The sequence below is a fragment of the Paramisgurnus dabryanus genome, chromosome 24 (assembly GCF_030506205.2).
Source record: "Paramisgurnus dabryanus chromosome 24, PD_genome_1.1, whole genome shotgun sequence".
NCBI classification, from domain to species: Eukaryota; Metazoa; Chordata; class Actinopteri; order Cypriniformes; family Cobitidae; genus Paramisgurnus; species Paramisgurnus dabryanus.
This window is the reverse complement of record NC_133360.1, coordinates 29156448-29178901: the sequence shown is the minus strand read 5'-3', so window position 1 is coordinate 29178901 and position 22454 is coordinate 29156448. Positions and strand designations below refer to the sequence as shown.

Genomic DNA, 22454 nt, shown 5'->3' with positions numbered 1-22454 from the left:
ATTAAATTATAATTATAACAATTAATCGCCCGTGTTTTATTGCTTTGACATTTAATTCTCATAAATATTTTGTTTGATCATGAAATAATTTTCACACATTGTTGTGATTATTTAAATTAAATATTTTGCAAGGTTTACCTGGCAGTAAATATTAATCAGTCCCGCCAGAAAAATGCGATTATGCGATCGCATGATTCAACGCATAATCAGCCGAAGTCCGCATATTTTTTCAAATACGGCACACTTTCGCAGCATAAATTGCAGATTTTCGTGCGCAAAATATGCGGGGCTTGCTTGATTTCATAATTCCCGCATTTTCGTGTTGCATTCTCTTTACACACCTGAACATCATTGAAAAGCTGCAAAAGATGCAAAACAGTTTTTGCAATTTCCCGCAGTTTTTACAAGTTCACGCAATTTCATTGTATAAAATTGCATAAATACCCCGCATATTCCATCGCATTTTTCAAGAAAACTGTCCGCAAGATCAAGGATTTTTGCCCGCAACAATCACTAAAAAACTCCACGTTTTTTTGGAAGGACTGATTCATACACATAACATATATTTAAAAGTAATTATTTAATGACTTTATCTTTTAAAAACTGAAAAAAAAAATACTTCCCTAAATTTGGAATTTCTGTTTTGTAAATGTATGTTTTACCTGCCAATTCATACATTTCTTTAAATGCTGTTTTTCCATTGTATTAAATGGCTTTGCAATGTATTGCGTTACATTGTCAGTCAAGGAGCGGCATCTAATACGGTCTTGTTTATACAGGCGCTGCAGCTCCCCCTTGTGTTTTTAGAGAGATATGCAATCATTGCGGTGATCTGAAATCATTAGCAATAATACGATTATTTAATCATTGTGACAGGCCTTTTCATACTATCCATATTCGTACCTTCAGTTTTAACGGTCAATGAGTGGGTACGTCATCGAATTCATACCTACTGTCACAGTATGCAATTTCAGACGCAGCGCTAGTTTATTTAAAAAAATCCTTGCCGTTGTAAGCATAATTCATAGCTTTCGCGGTAGCTTCTGAGAGCACAAAATTATTTATAGTTAGCAAAGTTGAGTCTAAACGGAGTTAAAGTGTGAAAGACGAAATTCATTGTGGGCTATTGGTCCGGACAGGTCTGAATGGTTATAGAAGGGAACAGCTGTGGGCAGCTTTAACTGCTGGGCGTTAGATTCTTTGGCACAGCTGTCAAGACACATTTTCCGAAAGTGCACAAAGGGGCTTGTGGTTGCAACTTAAAAATGCGCTTGACAGGGCAGAAATGATCCAGTGAATGTAGGATTACACAGCGGGCCTGGGAGAACCGCCCAACATTGAGACGGGACAGAAGAACACAATGAACAGAAAAGGGCAGGGGTCATGCTTTTAACAACAGCTAACATGGACTGGTGAGTAAAAGCAATTGCTGGGTGGTCAGCAAAAGACACCTGGTCATTCCAGCATTGTATTTTTAACCGTTTTTAACAAAAACAACACTGTTTTACACATCAAATAATGTCCTGGCAGGATAAACAAACAAATACATGCACGTACGCATGTACATCAAGTTGATCTAAATGCAATGCATCCGTGTATGCGTCTCACTGCAGCTCTGTCCCATCATGCATGCTGGCCACGTGTTTGCAAGTAGTATTGCAGAATTACAGGGACCACCACATTTTATGCTCCATCAGTCATAAGGAAAGCGTATGAGAATAAGATTTTAGCAGTGCTTGGGGCAAAGTCAAATCATCTCACACAGACTGAATAAACTGGCTGGGGAGTGTAGATGCGGCCCTATCTGATATACCAGGGACGAGCCGCTGGGTACTAGAAGACAAATTTGTTTGCATACATTTGCAAGACATTTCAGAAACCCATGTGCTTTGAAAGAAGCGTCTCTCACCTTCATTTTGCTCTTAGAGTCCTTGGCTTTGATGGGCACCTGCATTTGGAAAACCCTGCCCACCACTGCCGAGGAATCCGGCAAGCCGCTGGGCTGCGACATGGCCGCTTCCGCCTCACGAAGGTCCGACAGCACGGAGGAGTGCATAGATGCCTCGAGCTGCCCCACATCACCGAGAACCTCCACAGGGTTCTGGTCCCAGGATGCCCGTACATCCGCTACCAAAAGCACCAATACAGTCAAAAGCACCAAATCGGTCCTGTCCCCCAGCATGGGGCGGTCCACGTCCCGGAACCTTCTGAGTTTATTGCGCATGCCTGCTTTTATTTTCTCTCTCTCGCACAAAAGAGGTCGTCCAGTTGAGGGGCCAGCATGCACCCCGCTGTGTCCGAAAGTACTGATCCTCTTTTCAAAACCTCAATCCTTTCGTTTTGTTCTGGATGTCGGCCCCTCTTCCCTCCTTTTGTGAAAGTGCCCTCAGTAGATCTGAAATCCCATGGTTTAAGGGCTGCCTCGAAGACCTGTGGTGAGAAAGAGAAAAGAGGAATTCATTAGCAAGCATTTAAATAGCCAAACAAGATGACTGCCCGACAGAGTCATCTGTGACGTATCACAACAGAACCGTAAATCACTTTTAAGTTAATGGCATAAACCAGATCTTATTTTTTTGGTCCCTGACAGCGTCAATGTGTGTGTGTGTGTGGGTAAGAAACCAGTGTGAAACACACACACACACACACACACACACACACACACACACACACACACACACACACACACACACACACACACACACACACACACACACACACACACACACACACACACACACAAAAAGGTGGATCAAGACTAATCTGATTACCATTCACAGCTTTCTCTTGCTTTTCTCCTGACATACCGTAGCTTTCTCTATGTCTTTTTGTCTGGAATTTTTCCTGCAGGCTTGACCAATAGATATGACTTTTACTTGTCCTACTAACATTTTCATAGCAACCATTACAAAAATAGAGAATATTATGAAAAGTATTTTTTTAATACCCAAATGTACATAGTTTACATTAATGTATTTGCCAGATGCTTTTATCCAAAGTGACAGTGAATACAAACTTAACATTTTTGTCAGTATGTGTGTTCCCTGGGTTTGAACCCATCACCTTTTGTGCTGCTTACGCAATGCTCTATAATGAGCTATACAGGAGGCTATAAAGGCTATGTGGTAAAGTCTGATGTGTCTAATACCCGTTTTATCTTGTCCATGAAGCAACATGAAGTCTACAATTTTTTTTTATAATTTGACTTTGTCAAATATCTTAAAATAACCATCAGAGCAATGTCTGTGGTAACCGTGGTATAAGCAGAATATCTGACAACGGTACTTTGAATTATTTGAAAATAATGCACACCTGCGGTATAAGGGGCGTTACACATTTCGCGTCTTTTGCGCACTCAAGTTCGTCATTTCAAATGTGGGCGCACGGTACGCGCGCTTATAATGAAAGCGACATGGTCGCTCCGCGAATGTGGTGCGACGCACTCGTTTTTTCCATGTGCGCCCGCACCAAATAGAGTTAACAACATTTCAACTTTTCAGAATGCCGCAAGAGCACCACAGGTCATGTGACAAGAACCAACGGATGGTCGCGTTTTCCTCGCAGTTTTAAATGCAAAATGTGAACCGCCCCTAACGCCACCTTGGGTGTGCACTAATTTTGAATAATTCAACAGTCCGTCGTCAATTATTTCTTACATAATGGTTAATCCACCAGTATGCGTTAGCTCTTTAGTTACAATTTCTAATGCTAAAATATAATTATTATTATTATTGTTATCTATGAATTTTCAAATTTACTGTTTTACAGAGGAAAAATAGTAAAGCCCTTTATTATTTTTTATATAGATGCCCAATTACAGTAATTTACTTAGTCTTAATAGAAAAATACATTTTAATAGTTGAATGTTATGTTTGATTCATTTCTGACTTCTGAGAGAAGTTGAATGTGCCGACTCAAATTCAGGTATAAAAACGGTAATTTAAATAGTTACGATTCAAAACGTTAAAACATCGTCAACTCTCTGAAAGGAAAGGGTCCACATTAAAGAACTTTAAAATGCTGGATGATCTTTGAGACAAATGGACAGGTGGTCTGATAAATTTAAGTACTGTATAAATATGTGTTTAAATTGCTTGTGCACTGCACAACATGACTTTCTACCTTAGTATTTTTGTCTTGTTTTCAGTAGAAATATCTAAAAATTCTTAAATTAAGATGCTTTTCTTGATGAGCCAAATGACCTAAGTAAATAAGTCTAGTTTTAAGACAAATAATATACAATTTAAGTGAAATTGTCCTTAAAACAAGCAAAATTAACTGCCAATGGGGTGAGAAAAAAAAGTGAAATAAGATTTCTTTTTTCTTAAACACTTAATTTAAGTAAAATTTTCTCACCCCATTGGCAGATAATTTTGCTTGTTTTAAGCACGAATTCACTTAAATTGTATATTTTTTTGTCTAAACACTAGTATTATTTTCTTAGGTCATTTTGCTCATTAAGAAAATACATCTTGATTTAAGAATTTTTAGATATTTCTACTGAAAACAAGACAAAAATACTAAGAAAGTCATTTTTTGCAGTGTGGTACAGGTTGCAAAACTTTGATTTGTATTTGTTCTCAATTTTAAGAAAACCTAATCAAATGTATATAGATACGCTATAAAAAGTACACATGTATAAAAAGTACAGAAAGACCAAATGGCTCCATAAGACACAAAAGAAATTGGTTGAAAGCAGGGGTCAGTCCAGAACGACCAGTCGGTTCAAACACTTCAGAGGAATGCGTACCATCTGAATTGTCTCATGGGGGGCTCTCTATACACTCTAGGGGTTTGTTATTCATGCAGTCTTTCATTCAGAGAGGATGAGGAGGAGAAAGCATGCAGTGAAAAAGGGATGGGGTTTAGTGCAGGGTGGGCTGCAGATCTTATGCATGTGAAGAGGGAGCAGCAGCATACAATGGCAGATGATTTCCCCAGAGAACCTCTCTATAGAGTCAACCCATGAACGGATACAAGAAAGCTCAGGCGGTCTCTCACGCTCTCCGTCTCTAGCAGGGGCTCACGAGTGGCTTCTTCAGAGGAACATCTTTGTAGGAAACGTCAACATTATAGGTAGGACTCACCCAGCTATCCGTTGGCGTTTCATACTAAAAACCAGCGGGAAGGTTATTCCTACAACAATGATCAAACAATCAACGTCTGTTTTCCAAGCTGGGTTTATTTGCCTTCTCATCCAGACGCTGACAAAACAGAGTCTTGAATTGTTAAAAAAGACACCGAAAGAAAATTAAACACACATGGTCAATGGAAAAACAGAATTACTACAGAAAACAAAAACATCCTATGGTTGAAAAACACTCATAAGGTGTGTTTTTGGGTTTCTGACCCTGTCGAGAAAAGTAATGTACAGCTGAAATCTCTAAGAATGGATAACAAAACATCAGAGACTTGCTCAACAGTTTTCAAGCCAAGGATCATCAAAGGCTGACAATCACCTGGGCCGGTTCCTCTAAAGATTTTCAGATAAAAGCAAATCTAAATTCGATCCATTCAGCTATTCATTTCAAGTCACCACAGACAGAGTCGTTGGGATTTAGTGACCACCTTAAATTGGTATGGCTCTCAAGCTAAGTTCCGCAGACTTTATTCAGAAAGAGTCTTGAATTGTTGGGTTTAAAAAGAAACTTTTATTATGCAAGCCGAGAACTCATCACAGAGCTGCTGATGTACTTCACTGCCCCAAGCGAATAAATAAATCTGCCAAAATATTGCTACTCAGATTTTAATAGGAGAAAAAGGTCTGTTTTCCCAGTTTCAGATACCAAAGTCACAAAATCAAAGCGTACACTACTGACTTTAATTTATGTTGCAAGTCTTATTGTGAATTATTTGTGCTCATTATTCCAAAGAAATTGTCTGTCTTTGTAGCTAGGAGTGGGTTACATCAAAGATATTGCATATAATAACAAGTTAGTTTCTGCACTGCTATTACTGATATGGGACAGTGCAATGCTCAACATGGGCACTCTGACGATAGAAGTCGCACCATTCAATTAGAAGAACTAATCATCAATCCATCAGGATCACAATCAACATACATTGCACGCAAAAATAAATATAAAGCACAACCGATGTAGTCTGATTGACAAACAAATGCTTCTTATAACCCATGCACTATGATCAGGGTTGCAAAGCAATATGATGATTTCAAAGGTTAACATTGAAGCACCTGGACCTTCTCAAGTGAAACTAAATCTTGCTCTTTAAACATTACAAAACCAGCCAAATATGTAGGCCAAACAGTGTTAAATATTTTTTTTTTTAAGACTAAAGATGACGACTCCACTGTCTTCTGCAAACCCCCTTTTTTTAAGGTGGCTTAGCCTGGAGGTCTGCAGAATGCCTGAAGTCTTATCGCAGATCATTGAAGTTGACAGGTATGGCCTGTCGGTGACATGACCCTCCATGCTTTTCCACTACAGTCCCACTGTTGAGCGTTCACAAAGAGCCTGATGGAACTGGCAGGTACATGAGAGAACTTAAACCTCATCTCCGGTCACGGATAAAGACGCCCTTTCAGTTCTCAGGAATGGAGGGCCACTCACAAAAAGGTGGAAAAAAACACCTATCACAGCATTCCTACCTTGATCAGGCCGACACAAGACGCTGCATTGGTCACAGGAACCCTGCCGCCAGGCTTACCGGCGGTACACTCGGGCCCTTTCAGCAGTCAAACCTGACCCGAAAAGCCTTTGAAATGAACCTTTCTGATTCCACAGTTCTAAAGAGGGAATGAAAATCATTTCATCGGTGGAAAAAAAAAGAGAATCTTGAAAGCCCCTATATGCCAGCACAACTACAGAGGGCCATTGTGTATGGGCTCTGAAACAGTCCATTGGATGCTTTGGGAGATTAGAATTTGACAGGGATGTATGTAGGTTGGGGGAGAGGGCAAGCAGTAATCATTTTGCAGAATGCAGTGGATTTGGTAAGGCGGGAGCGTGCCCTTTGCCCCGGTACCATGGTGACTTGCCTTGTCCATCACCCTCCGGGGGCCTGTGCTATTGGACAAGATTATAAAAGGCTTTGAGTCACGCGTTCCAGTCGAAGCAAGTCGCCATTGTTTACCCACACCCTTCACCTTTGAAAAATGAACCAAGGTTTCTTGCTGGAATAGTGCACAGCACAATTTCATCATCTGGTATACCACAAAAAAAATGACTTCATTAACCTAGTACTTTGAATTTTGAGTGTTTTTCTTTGGAAAATATAGTTAATATTTTACTCCTCTCCAACTAGGTAAACTAGTCCTGCACACCCGCTTTTCCTATCCTAACTTGGAGCAGTTTCATGAATACATTGCCATGCGTCACTGCCGAATCTACAGCACCATAGCAAAAGCAATTATATTCTAACCGAGTTGTGGCTCTGCAGTTTGAATTTAATTTGATGAGATAAAGGCCGGGTACCATGAAATAATACAAAGACATTAAACAGACAACACGTCTCACTATTGTGATTGCTGACTGCACACTAAAGTAAACACAAAGTGCGGCGGGTGCAGTCCGATTTGAGAGCAAGTTACTGTAAAGACCTGGATTTTCAATGAAGTGTAAAAGTCTCACAAACCATTCATTATTGAACAAATTAATTGCTAAATCAGCCAGAATAACTTCCATGTTAACATCTGACTCACTGATTTAAACATCTATTAAACAGAACACAGTCACAACATTACTACTAATAAATGAACAAACATTCTTGTAGGGCTGCACAATATAGTAAAATTACTGAAATATCACAGAGTTGCATATGACAATATGCGTATTGATATAGTTTGCAATAACTGAAAACTTGTTCCAGAGGTTATGTAATCAAAGTTTTTGAAAAGAGACAAACGAGAAAGATGATGAATGAAAAACGATCAGAATGAATGTAAAATGTGTGTTTGATAAATAATTAAATCAAATTTGAATACGTTTAAATTGATTTTACAAACTTAAAGGGACATTCCACTTATTTTAAAAAATATGCTAATTTCCAGCTTCCCTAGAGTTAAACATTTGATTCTTACGGTTTTGAAATCCATTCAGCTGATCTCCGGGTCTGGTGCTAGCACTTTTAGCATAGCTTAGCATAATCCATTGAATCTGATTTGACCATTAGCATCGCGCAAAAAAATAACCAAAGAGTTTCTATATTTGTCCTATTTAAAATTTGACTCTTCTATAGTTACATTGTGTACGAAGACCAACAGAAAATTAAAAGTTGTGATTTTCTAGGCCGATATGGTTAGGACTATACTCTCAAACTGGCGTAATAATCAAGGACTTTGCAACAGGCGTAGTGATATAACCGACTGCCCAAAAATAGTCCCCTGCCATTGAAAGTAACCAAGGGGACTATTTTCTTAGTAGGGGACTATTTTTCTTGTTAGTACAGAAGACTCAAGTTTTAAATAGGAAAAATATCAAAACTCTTTGGTTATTTTTAACGCAATGCTAATGGTCTAATCAGATTTAATGGATTATGCTAAGCTATGCTAAAAGTGGTAACGCCAGACCCGGGGATCAGCTGAATGGATTCCAAAACAGTAAGAATCAAATGTTTAAATCTAGGGGAGCTGGAAAATTAGCATATTTTCAAAAAAGTGGAATGTCCCTTTAAAGCATTATTGTATTGCATACCATCTAACATATCATTTAGCAAGTTATCACATTTTTCTTCAATGCCGTGCAGTAGGATTGCACGATTATGGCAAAATCATAATTGGAGATTATTCACCTTGAAATTGTAATTGTGATTTATATTTTAAATGTTTTATAAATTTCTGTAAAGCAGCTGCATAGCTAATTCTAAATATCTAAAACTAAATAATATAATGTAAATAACAAATAATTATGGAATATAGTAGGGGTGGGCGATAAACCGGTAGACAAAATTAACCGGTAGAAATTTGTCAACCGGTAGAGATTTTGGACTATCGTTTCTATCGAGGTTACGTGCCCAGGTCACGCTCCTGTGCGTGTGGTCGCGAAAACGTAACGTTTGTACACGTATTTAAGCACTGCAGTTTTAAAACAAGTTATTTTAAGCCATTGAAACACAGACAACAGATCTGTATGCGTGCGTTCTTTCTGTGTGTCAGGAGCGGACAAGTCGCGCAACCGCTGCTCTTTCTGTCTGTCTGTGAGGAGCGCGCAAGTCGCGCGACCTCTGCTTATTAAGCTCGTGAGCATTTTTCCCGCTTTATTGGCCTTAAATACACATATGCGTCAAAATTCCCGTCTTTGCAAGCATCATCATAAACACGACCAGTAAGGTCTTAAGAGAAAGTAAACAGCTAAAAGAGAAAGCGCATGTGTAACAGTGTATTGGATCCGGACTTTGGTCTTAAAGGGGAAGTTACCTAATTTTGCTCCTGTCTGTCACTCGTGTTAATCAAACAGCATTGAGAAAAAAATCTCTCACTGCTCCTGATTAAATCACTTTTCTACCTTAAATAAAAATATATATAGGCCTATACATACATGCATAATTATTTATTATCATTCTTATTGACTGTGTATCTTCAGAGAGCTTGAGTTTTGTTTGTTTTTATCTTCTTTCTATGCTTGTATGTTTTTTGTGAGAATTATGAACATTTCTATGGTATTAAAGATTTAAACCTTATTAAAACATAAAAAACTCTACCGTGATACATATCGTTATCATGATATAAAATTAATCCTATCGTGATAGAAGATTTTGGTCATATCGCCCACCCCTAGAATATAGTAAGAAATCCAAAATAAAGGACACATCAACTTCACCACTGTATTTGGTGCCAGAACATACTGCCAAAATGCACAGAAATTAGCAAAAATTGACAGCTGTAATTGAGGTGTTGCCCAATAACGTAATCGTTTCACCCGTAATTGTAATACAGATTAGTTTTTTCGATTAATTGTGCAGCCTTAATTTCTTGTAATAAACAATATTCTGGATTTGGTAAGGGGGATTGCAAAGGCATTTCTGCTGTTAACAGAAAAATATGTTGGAAAATTTAATGTAAGACTGCCATAAAACATGTTTACCACAGTAAAAGCACAAAACTCTGCTCTGACTGCTTTAAAATATAAATGAACCGACAACTCAAACCACGATCTGAAGAACCTGATATAAATAAACATCAACAACTGAAATCCCAGTAACCTAACATGGACAAGGTGACGTCAGGCCTATTTAAAGATTTCAAAAGTGAAGCCCGACAAAGTTCAGTCCACAATCTTCAGTTTGAACGTTTCAAGCAGCGAAATGAGAATATGACCACAGGCAAGGTGATCTCAAAGATTTTTACTAAAGTTAACAAACGCACATTGCTTTTAAACAAGCAGGTCAAGTAAACTGCCTTGGGGGAACTACTTGAGGCATTTTGCGTCAATGGTAAATTACAAAAATGAATTAAAGAGAACTGCAGGCAACCTCTCCTTTAGTCAGATTATAATTTTCAGGCAATATTCATGACTTATTAAATAATAATAAAAGTGGATTCATATTGCATTCTCTTCCGCCCTTTCTAGCCTGTGGTGGTGAGTAAGCTACGCGACGACTTCAAATGCCAAAAGCACTCCGGCGCCACTCAAATGTTCATCCGCTGACGTTTTGCACTATCCTGGTATCGTTCAGTGGAGTCCCTTAACAGTACTCTTCCCTTTATAGTGAGGTATGCACCCTCAGCAGGGTCAAAGGTTACAGCCACAGTCCTCATTTGGCGAGTGAGTAACAGAGAGCAAGCCTCTCCCTAAAGAGACTGCCTGCGGTGATTAATGACTCAGATACGGTGCCGTCAATAGCACGGCGTTCGTGCGAGCAGTCAGCCTGGATGTCCGCAGCCGCTGGAACACCTCCAGGAGCCAATCAGACTTCTCGTTTTTGCCTAAGTCCCGGTCGGCTCAAAGCTGACCTTCTCCGCTTCGCACTGTACTTCTCCCCGCCCTCCTCTGACACAGCTGAGCCTTCTATTAATGGCAACCGCCGGGCAAGAGGGAAAAGAAGATAGAAGCCGGTTAAAGAAGTCCTTTTCACAACTGGAAAACCAAGCCAGGCCTGGCAACAACATGAAAGTCTGGACTGCAGCACAGACTCGGGCAGTTTACACGAGCTAGGTGGTGAATGATGCGGGTTAAATTGCAAGGATTAGGTTTATTTTACAGGAACTGAAAGCAAATATTTTTATGCTGATTTGTTGAATAAAAAATACATATTAAGGGATTCTGTAGAAACAGGCAAGAGAGTTAAAACCAAACCAGTTTTTCTTACAAAAACAGTTCACCAGAAAAAAAACAGCCTTATGCAATGATTGGTATATAGAAAAAAAATACATTTAGCTTATTTTGCAAAGTTCAAACCCAAACAAGAACATCTTGTCATATGATTATGACTACTTGTCATATGATATTTGGTCACAAGACCAATGAGATCTGAAATAAATTATATGCATTTCAATTTGGGGTGAACAATTTCTTTAAGAATCGCATGTCTGAACCAAACATGCTAACAACTAGGCCTAGATCATTCAATGTCATGGACCTTCCATAATGTAAAGTTGCTTGACAACATCAACAAAAACTCTTACATATTAAGATAAGCTTTAAAAAATTGTTTAATGGATAAGTAGTAAATGCATTTAAGCCAGATAAGTTTGAAAGCAAACTGGAATGAGATTCCTAAGTGCAACTGGAGCCGCTTATCACTGGTCAACAAATGGGTAGGCATGAGCCGGTATAAGATTCTGGCGGTATGATAACCTCTAGCAAAAATACCACAGTTTTACGTTGAGCAAAAAATTAAGTTATTACAAAAAATAATCACCTTTTTGACAATCTGCAATGCATCATTCTCAAATGCTTCACAACGTTCTTCAGGTTTTTACACAAAGCATAAACATAAAGCCATTGTGTTTACGCGTGGATGGCCACCCTACGTCCCAGAGCTTAATTCAATTCATAGCATGCATGAGTGAGTGTGGGCGAGTTTTTGTGGTGCACAACAGGAAAGAACGGTATGGGGTAAATCCATATTAAAACAACAGAGTGAAACAAAACATAATAAAAGTGATCAGCAGGCCCACTCCACACCCCAGGTCCTTTTAAAGGAAAGTGCCCTTGCAAACACACAGGTCCACACACGCCTGTAGTCCAAACATGATCTGGAAGACCCAACAACATCCTGATACTTGAGAAAAGGGTGTGGAAGACAAACTGACCCCACATGCACACCTACAACAATGGGAGTCTTTAAAGCTTATTATAAAAACTCAGTTTCAAGTTTCAAAAAGCACAGAAAAATATTTTTTAATGGATTATGTTGCAATTACACTCATCCACATAAAAAAAGCTACACGCATAAGAAAAACAATGCTTTCAGATAATAGCTGCACGCAAAAATGGTGTAACTCGTTTTGCAGTCGATATGTTGCATGGGAATGCGTGTTTGATGCCTATGCACTTGGAGATATGAAAACAGGCAAGGGTAGCAGTGCTTTACACCTCTCTAATGCATTTTTAATTTGATGAAGCTAAAATGAATCAAGAGAAACAATTTAGGGAATTGCAACGCTTTCCCAAACGGATGGGAACGCATGTTCCCGTTGATTAAAACTCAGTAAAGTCAGTCGTCAGCTGTTTCTCTTTGATGGCAGTATGGTTTGCGAAGAGTTTGACTGTGATTTACTTAAGAGGCTCCTTGGCTGCCTGCAATTCTGTGAAGGCAACAAAACAATTAAAAATTAGAAAAGAAAACCCTTAAGAAAGGAAAAGCCCCTACAAGTTGCAGTAGCATTTCCATTTCCCATTATTTTAGGGACCTTTAGCTTAGGACACTGGAAATTAAGGCAAGTACCCCGGGATGCAATTTTACATCCAGGTAATACAATGCACTCTCCGAGGTTTAATAGCTAGTCATCCAATTTCTCCTTCAATTAACAAAATTATCTTCCTTGCCCGACGCAGGCAGTTATTTCAATACAGAACTTGAAAAACAAATCAAACTCTTCAGACCCAGAGACTGAGACAAAAATGCAGTTTGTAGTCTTTGAATTGTGTAAATAATGGCACTTCTTTCAATAAGACTCACGCAGGGTGAGAAAAGTTCCTGTAGGAACAAGGTGACCTTCATAATTATGTTTGACAAGCTTTACTTAGCTATGATAATGTGAAACTGCCATCCTGGTGTGAATCAGCCTACCGCAGGGCACTCAAGAATCTGGAGCCACCTAATTTGTCAGGTGCTTTTCTTGCAAGGACAACCAGAAGCAGCAAAAATACTTAATGTTTTAAATAGTTATAATGCATTAGTAGGGCAAGTCACCCATCTCTGGCAAACTCCACGTCAAAAGCCTTTCATTAGATTGCCATGTTTAACACAAATCAACTAACCTTTCAAGTCAACATAAAACTGTGCTTGCTGTATCTTACTTCTTGAAGCCAGCTTGAAAATTGGGAATCATTGCCACGAATCATTCACAATAAATACAGACACATAAAAACATAACAATAATAGGGTTGTTTCGATTTCACGTTAACTTTAAGGAAAGTGGACGAATAGGCTCTCCCCAGAGGGCCATTTGCAGAGATGCATTGCATTCTGGGAAGATTTCTGGAATACCGCCAAACAAAGATATTGTCTTTGGTCACTAGGTCCTTTTTATATATCATTGACAAGGCTATAAACACAAACACCCATACAGAAATAGTTTCCACAAGGTCAAATCAAAAGGGCACCAGACACCAGAGAAGTGTTATCAGCACGGCAACAGCAAATAGATAAAACTGCTTTGTGAACAATGAACCGAAAGGTGGGCCAACCAAATCACACACCCTAATGAATCAGGAATAGCCATGTATATATATATTAATACACAAAGTCGACCAATGATAAAAGATTAGTGGAGATATGGCAATAAAATCCATTCAAGGACATAACAGGGTTGCGAATCTGTGACTGACTCTATCTTCATTATTCAGGCGAAGCTAACGTGGACACTATTCGGTCTTATGAATGTCGTCATTGAATCCCATTCAGGTTTCAGAATATCATGGATCAAACTGTAAGATGGCCCTACTTTACTCGCACCTGACTGAACGGCACTTGGCTAACAAAGAGAGAAAGCAGATCTGCAAAATCTGTAAATGAGCTGCTAGGCCTTTGTGTGTTGAGGTGAACCATGCAACGCTGGGACTCACGTTCGGCACACCAATCTGGACAAGTTGGGGTGAATGGGAGGTGTGACAGAAACGAAGGGGGGTCGGAATACAGCGCAGCTCTCAAAAGGACGGCAATGCATTCGGCACATACACCGACCAGTATATCCGTTGAGAAAAGGGAGTCTATAAAACCCACTGCACAAGGGCCTGTTTATCTGCGCTACTGACGCGTGCATGTTGTTCAGCAGGGATAAAATCTCTTCAAAGAAGATCAATGTTTGTCCAGAAAACGCGACAGCTTGGCGGCAGAGAAACCCATTTACACTTGCTGCAATTTTAATGGCACAAAACCAAATTAAAACCACGCCACTGTCCTTCCAAACAGTACACAGATCTGCAGAGGACAGTAGGAAATTCTTTTAACCCAAACCCAAACAGATGGCCTTAGAGACGCAACAACTGACTTGTTTAAAAGAAACACATCTGTTAGGTGTCTTGGATCAACGACCTGTGTCAATAAACAGCTCAAAATAGACATTAACAACCTAATTGACTATGTGGCATAGATGCCAGGATACATGTGGTTTGGGCCGTATAATAACATAACCTTGCAGGGAAAATGTGTTACAAAAGGTTCAAACTGTACCCTAAGGACAAAGACACAACACGGGACGAAATCACTGATAACACTGTGAAGAGACATCTTCTGATATCTGCAAAACTTACGAAACTGAGAAGTCATAGTTTTTCCTTGCGGAAAACATTTTCTGCAATATAAGCCACATAAATCAAACGCGCCGAGATATTAAAGAAACACTGAAGAGCCAAATATGAGAGAAAACTAAAAATAAACCACTTTACTGGGACTCTTTGGATGACAACCCCAGGTGATCCTGAACTTTTTGTAATATGCTAAAAGCATACAATCTAGAATGCATTACAAAGCGTGCGATGCAGAAAATAACTAACCCACTGTATGAAATGAGATGCCTTATTTTTACAGTGTTGACACTCTCAATGCAATCCCTTATACTTTTGTTTCCTTTGCCATACATGTATGCAATGCTCTACATGAATACTCCACTTTAAAAATCCAGATAATTTAATCACCCCCCATCATATGTAGGCACGACCTTTCGGCGTGATTATGTAATACGTAAGGCCTCTGCATTTTATACATGGCTAGTGCAAGACTATTGAATTGACACAGCTGAATTGACACTGTGAACTGTTGCAATTTAAAAGTTCATTTCTATTTTTTTTATTTAGATAAGACCCTTTAAGGGAGTGAAGTGAGTATTTGCCAATGTATGGTAACCCATACTTGGAATGTGACCTCTGCATTTAACCCATCCAGTGAATAGTGAACACACGCACTGCAAGTCATGAACACACAAACACCCGGAACAGTGGGCAGCTATCCCTGCAGCGCCCGGGGAGCAATTAGGGTTAAGGTGCCTTGCTCAAGGGCACCACAATCGCAACCTGCCGGTCGTGAGCCTCGAACCGGCAACGCTCGGGTTACAAGCCCGGCTTAATGCTGAATTGACACTGTGAACTGTTGATGTACAATGAGAGAAAAATCCTGGAATGTTTTTTTTTTTTTCAACTGAACAAAGAAAGACATAAACATCTTGGATGACATGGGGTAAGTTAATTATTGGGATTTTTTAATGAAAATTGAGTAATCATTAAACATACAGACTCCACAGGTTTTACACCTTTTTTACACCGTTAACACCTTACACATCTAAGACTAGCTTTAAATTTTTGAAAACGATTTAACTTCTATGCACCAAGTAGGCTAGTTCAAGAAAATGTGTGAATAATGACTGATGTTTCCATAACTAAAAACCTTGAACTACATGCTAGATGAAATCTTTGACAAAAAAATGAAACAAATTTGTGCAAGTTTGAGGAATTTTAAGCTTCACAACATGTCAAAACAGAAACATCATTATGTCCCAGCCTTTATGTGGTTACTTCCCTGAACAATGTACAGCCTTCATTCACAACCACACAATACTCTCAAAGCAATGTTGACTTCACGTTAAGGACATGCATTACTGTAGCGTTCTTGCGTTGCCAAGGTAACCGACTACACCTTCCCACATCACATGTTCCCTAAAAAATGTTCCCTTTCTGATGGCACACTCTCTGTAAACACAAAATGGAAGCTATTGGGAATCCCAATCTGTAGTGTTGTTCACACTGCTATGTGAGGGAGCACGTACAAACATAAACTATCTGAAGGCCTGGTGGTCTCAAATAAAGAGGGACAATGACTTTCATTGACTCCAAAGACACCAGGCAGTAAGAATACACGCGATCTAGTTGACCTGTGAGAAATGGCACACGCGCGCTCCTAGGGTTCCGTGGTTCCACAGCGGTTCTGCTATATTTACTTGGTCAGCACTTTTTAGTTACCAACCGGCTGGAAGCTTCTACTGTTTGTCAATGTCAAACACACCTGGTCTTCCCATTTTCCCCCAGCTTCTTTTGTCTTAATCAGGAGCCAAGATTGAATATGAAGGCAGCATGAAGCCCAGTGCTTCCCAAACTTTTGCCAGTCCCTTGTTTTGTAGACAATGCAAAACTTTTCACTAAGATGCAAGTGTTGGCTAATATTTGCCTTGTGCATCAATATACGCCTATGGATTTTTTAACCCATTTTATTGTCTGTTCTGCACTTCAGAAATACCAATGCAATGGTAACAGGGGTGTGCTTCAATCGCGGATTATGAGAAAAGTAATGCAAACACCACAAATTAAACCGAAAAAGAAAATCATGTTTTGGTTCACCTTGTAATGTTGCTTTCGATTGTACCCTCACAAGAGTGGCCAAATTTGATTCTGGAATTAGGAGGCAGAGCTGTCTGAAAAATCCACTATAGGCACTCAGTATAATTCCTTGAAGCGATATTGTACAAATTGACAAGTTGTGCGGCATGAGGACACCCCCTCCTCCACGGCACACCGCCATTCAAGGAAAATTAAATTGACGGATTTAAGATTCACAAGGAGTGGACTGAGCGCGGCCAGGAGCGTGCCCTGAATTTTAAACTCTAATCAGACCCCCTGCTCATTGCCCACACTGATTTCATCCAGAAGTGCAAATGTCGGAGCAGAACACAGAAGCTTGTGAAAGATATCAAAAACATAATTCTTAGAATTGCCTGCAGCAATGCATAAAAGTAAAGCTTTTGTATCGATATGTCTTTTTTTCTCTTCAGGGTTTGAGGGGAACCATGAAGTGACCTGGACTCAGCACGTATGGATGTTAACAGTGATCAATGGAAAGCAAAAACCAATATTCCGGTGTAGATGGTGCAAAGAATATAGTGATTAAAGAGAGCCATTTGTATGTAGTATAAAGTAGTGTAATAATGTTTTTACTCCTTAGTGGTTACTGTTCACTACATCCCATAAGTTGGGAAATGCACAAGCAACGATTAACTTGCTAATCTTGCAGCTTCATGGCTTAAAGTGAAATGTAATAAGTAGCTCATGATGGAAAAATATCCAGGGCAAAATATATCATCGTTTAAACAAAGTACACTGTAAATCATTGTCTTAAAGTAGACGTTTTCATCAGCACTTGAAGCCTGAAAGGATTCACGTGACCTCCTCTGTGACTTTGGCTTTCTCGTCCACGACTAACCTCAAACTTTTATCTGGCTAACGGCAGATGTTTTCCCTTCTCTCCTCGGCTTGGTGTAGATCTGAAGGTAGTGGCAGATCCGAGCTCAATCAGGACTCCACACTTGCCTTCTTGAAGAGATCTCGTAAAGATCACGAAACGCAAAGTCGCACTTCGGTAAACAGCGGGCAATTTGTGTGGGAGTCAAAGAGCAACTTAAAGCGGCGGGTCTCCCTTCATCCAAAAGGATGTTGGACACAAATTGGTGTTTGCAAACATTAAACGGGCACAATGTTTTATTTTCCTCTCAAACCTGACAAACGCAACCCCCTGTTTAACAGGCAAGCGGGATACGTAAACAGCATCAGCAGAATCAATATTATCGCATTTTTAAGCAGGTAATTTAAGTGTGTGTTCATGTGAGTTGGCTTTTATCTGCTCAGGTTAGCCCATCCGGAGCTGACAACATGTCTTAGTCTCCAGGCCATCGCGCTAACATCCTATGCTACATTAAACTCGCGTTCAACAACGTGCTGAGCTAGTGAATCACGCCGTCTTCCCTGTAAGACAGATCTTCCCTCCTGTTTTTCCCTTTGAAGATCACAGGCCAAGACGTCTCCATCGAGCCCATAGAAATCAGTCTGAAAAACATTGCCAATGTTGCACTGCCCAATGCAAGAACTTGGCAAGCAGACCTTCAATGAAAAGCTGCTTTTTATTGTTTGGTATAGGCTGTGCGGTTTACTCAAAGCTGTTTTATTCTCAAAAATGTCAGAGCGCAGCTTTGGTCCAAAGGTCTCTGACACTGCAAAAAAGAAAAAACCTGACCCTAGTTGTGCAGTGACATTACAGCTACAAGAAACTTGTTTTTTTCCCTCTCCGAATACTGTACTACATTTTCACTCTCTCTCTCCATCATCCTCTTCAAGACTTAAGCGTGAAGCTGTTATTGCTAATATTAGGTTTGCCAGAGATGAATTATGCAGTTTCTGCCAATTATAAGTCTGCAGCACAACCTGTTTAATAAAATATGGAAAACTTGAACAGCCAAATCCAATCTGAAAAATGGGAAGGATTACAACAAATAGCCTATTTGTTTACTTAAAAATACGTTGATTTTTGAAAAGGAAAATATCTAACTCATGCACCACTCATGGCACCAAACAGAATTGCAATTACAAAATCTTATGTCATGCCGCTTAACAAAAATGTTTCATGATACCAAAAATGCACAATGTTTACACTTTCGAAAAATCAACCCCTAAATGTGTTATCGTCGTCCCTACACATTACAATGTAACATCTATAGACAAAAATTGCACTCGTCATTGTCAGTTCTACTGACGTAAAACAACATAAAACCACTTACAACCCAATTTACTCCCATAATTTGTGAAACAACACTGCGTAAAAAAACAGATGCCATTTTATTTTATCCATTGCAAACTTTACCACTGCAAACTATAGGAGGTGGACTTTATGGTCTCCTGTTGGTAAAAATAATATGTTTCCAGAAAAAGACTGTCATTACAACATGTAAGTGAACACATGTTGATAAAAAAATTACAATCGTTTATTTCTGAGATTAGCATGCCAGTGGTTTAGAAACATAACAAAGACTAGAAACATTGATATACACAAAGAAGATCAGATTTGGCATTACATTTATGCCCCACTACGAAACTGCAAGTCAAACTTGGGTCACATATCCAAAGCAATGGCATAACATTATTATTCTCATCATCAAGTAAACATATATCTCCTGACCACTATTGCATGTTATTGCATATACATATGTGCACGATATAGTGAAGGGAAAATCTATTAGCTCTGTGCCAGTGAGAAAAACAGATTTCTCTGCGCTTCACACCTATGCTGATGATGCAAGTCTTATCACAGCACACATCGTACGCAGCCTTGCATTAGAGCCGTTTCCCACCGCCTTTAAAGCCCCCTCCCGCCGAACAGAGCCCCAGGGTTATTTACAAGCAGTGCTACAGAAATCTAGGTTAGGCTGCTATTGAAGTGTGAACTATTGCACACTGCAGCAGACAGTGCTTCAAAAGAATGAAGCTGCTCACTGGAAAATAAACAAGAGCTGCATCTGTGTGCATGCGAAAAAAGACGTGCACATCGCGACTCGGGCAGCCGCGTCATTTTAAATCCAATCACCCTGCAAGATTACAGGAGGTCCGGTACATGACTCCAAACGACGGATTTTGTTGTGGGCGCGCCTCCACCAGTATGGGCTTTATTTGTGAAGAGAGACTCAACCACATACATTTTTGTGACAGTACCGTGCAATAAACTTTCAAGAACCTGCTAGGAGTTACTTTGTCTATTTCGAAATCCAAACACTACCGAAGTCACGTGTGCAAGAATAAATCAATATTGTCATACGCTAATGTTTTCTCAACGCTCCTTTCGAAACGGCTGCACCGTAAAAGGGCATTTTACAAGGTACACCAGAAATAAATATCTCCGTGGACTGGTTAGCTCGAACAAATTACGGCATAAATGAACATGCAATTACAGAAGCAAGAGAGTTCTTCTCAGGGGCAAACAAATCAATAACTCTTGACAAGTGCAACAGTACGACGGGCCAGAACATCTTCTGCAAGACGATCGGCTCAAGGGACATTGCAATACCTGCAATCGCAATTAAATTAAGGACGTCTGAGGAAAAACTGCTTGGGACCAACTTAAGCGCCCACTACCACAGACTGCAGTACTCCAAACTCGGACTGAAAGAGTGGCTGGATATGAAAGTGGGGAACATTATAGGTAACCCAGAGAAGATGTGAATGCGTGTGAAACACTATATGTAGACGTGCAATTATAGAACTTAAACAAGAAAAAAGGGCAGGCAAGAAACGTATACCTGTCCTCTAATTTTATCCCCCTTTACTCACTGGATTTTCCCTTGGGAAGGAATGAGGGGGTTGCAGAAAATAGACTCAACTACATGCCAGGACAGAGATGTGGCCTTATTCCAGAACAACTCACTAAAGCCTTGTTCATACCAGATATAAAGAGACTAAACAACCAACCAGCAGCTCAATACTGAGATTTTATTTCTTAAAAACTGGGTTTGACTGAGAGCACATTGAATAGTAGCTATATAATGTAATGTAACATCAGTTTTAGGTTGGACTACATCACAAACAACGGAGATCCTTTAGCAGTCATATAAAGTAATATTTGTAATATCAATAAAACTTCTGTCAATGTTAATGTGCAACACCATAATCTTATAATATTGGATTAGATAAAAATGTAATATAAACAGTAATAGGTTCGAACCCATATATAAAAAGATTATGCACCTTACATTGTAAGTCGCTTTGGATATAATCATCTGCCAAATGCATAAATCTAAATAAAATTTGCAACCATTCAAACAACAAATATAACAGCATGTTATTATTGTAGGCCTATATATTTACTAGGGGTTGGCAATTAACTGGCTGGTATGATAAACCGCTAGAGATTTTGGACTATCATCTCTATCAAGGTTACGCACTCACGTCACGTTGCTGTGCACGTGTGTACGAAAATGTAATGTTTGTATTCGTATTTAAGCACTGTGGTTTTAAAAACAACTGATTCTAAACCATTGAAACACAAACAGTACTAAATTTCTGTGTGAGATGAGCGCCCAAGACACATTTGCGCTGATCATTAAGCTTGTGAGCATTTTTGGCGTGTTATTGGCCTTAAATAGACATGCGTCAAAAGTATCCTCATAAACAGAAAAATTTAGGTCTTAAGAGAAAGTAAACAGTTGAAAAAGCAATCACAAGTGTAACAGTGTATTGGGTCCGCAGTGACTTTGGTCTTAAAGGGGAAGCTACCTAATTTTGCTTCTGTCTGTCACTCATGTTTATAAATCTCTTTACATTTTTATATTAATTAAATAATCATTTCTTAAATATCAAATCTCCTACTGCTCTTGACTAAATTACTTTTCTACCTTTAATAACATATATTTATACGATATTATATATAATTATTTATTATCCTTATTTCGTCACTGACTGTTTATCTTCAGTCAGCTTGTTATTTTTTGTCTTCTTTTTATGCTTGTATAAGTTTTTTTTGTGAGAATTATGAAAATGATATGGCATTAAAGATTTTAATAACATAAAAAAAAACTATGTATATACATATACCGCAATAATGATATAAATCCTATCGTGATATAAGATTTTGCTCATATCGTTCACCCCTAATATTTACAATCCATATTTTCCATGCTGCAGTCGATTCATAATTATTATATATTGTATAATGATATTATTATATTACACCCAAACAGAAATTAAACAACATTAAACCAATTTCACTATCGGCTGTACCAAAACAAGATGAGAAACGACTGTCAGATGCTAAATTTAACCGAGTTTGGGTACAAAAGATTCACGTTTCTACAAATTATCATTGTTGAACACACAATAAACAATAAATGAGATACAATAAACTATGAATGTCAAAGTGTAACACGATTTTATATATTCCTTGTTTTGGAGCCCAACTTGATGTCTAGTAAAATCTACAACCCTTTGAGATCATGTTCCTGTTCACCGAGGTACATCAAATGAAGAAAGCAAATATTAAGAGATAGCGTGGAAATGTCCGCTGTGTTTATGGAGGTCCTCATGTCC

The 22454-nt window shown here is 39.0% G+C and overlaps 1 protein-coding gene across 2 annotated transcripts in view; it reads right to left on the bottom strand.

Moving 5' to 3' along the window:
* Positions 1 to 22454, bottom strand: part of dag1 (dystroglycan 1) — a 38489-nt gene that overhangs the window by 13575 nt on the left and 2460 nt on the right. For both annotated transcript variants that reach the window (XM_065259833.1, XM_065259832.2), the window contains exon 2: positions 1910 to 2430. In XM_065259833.1, the coding sequence (XP_065115905.1) occupies positions 1910 to 2224 (315 nt within the window). In that variant the 5' untranslated portion in view covers positions 2225 to 2430. The remainder of the gene's footprint in view (positions 1 to 1909; positions 2431 to 22454) is intronic.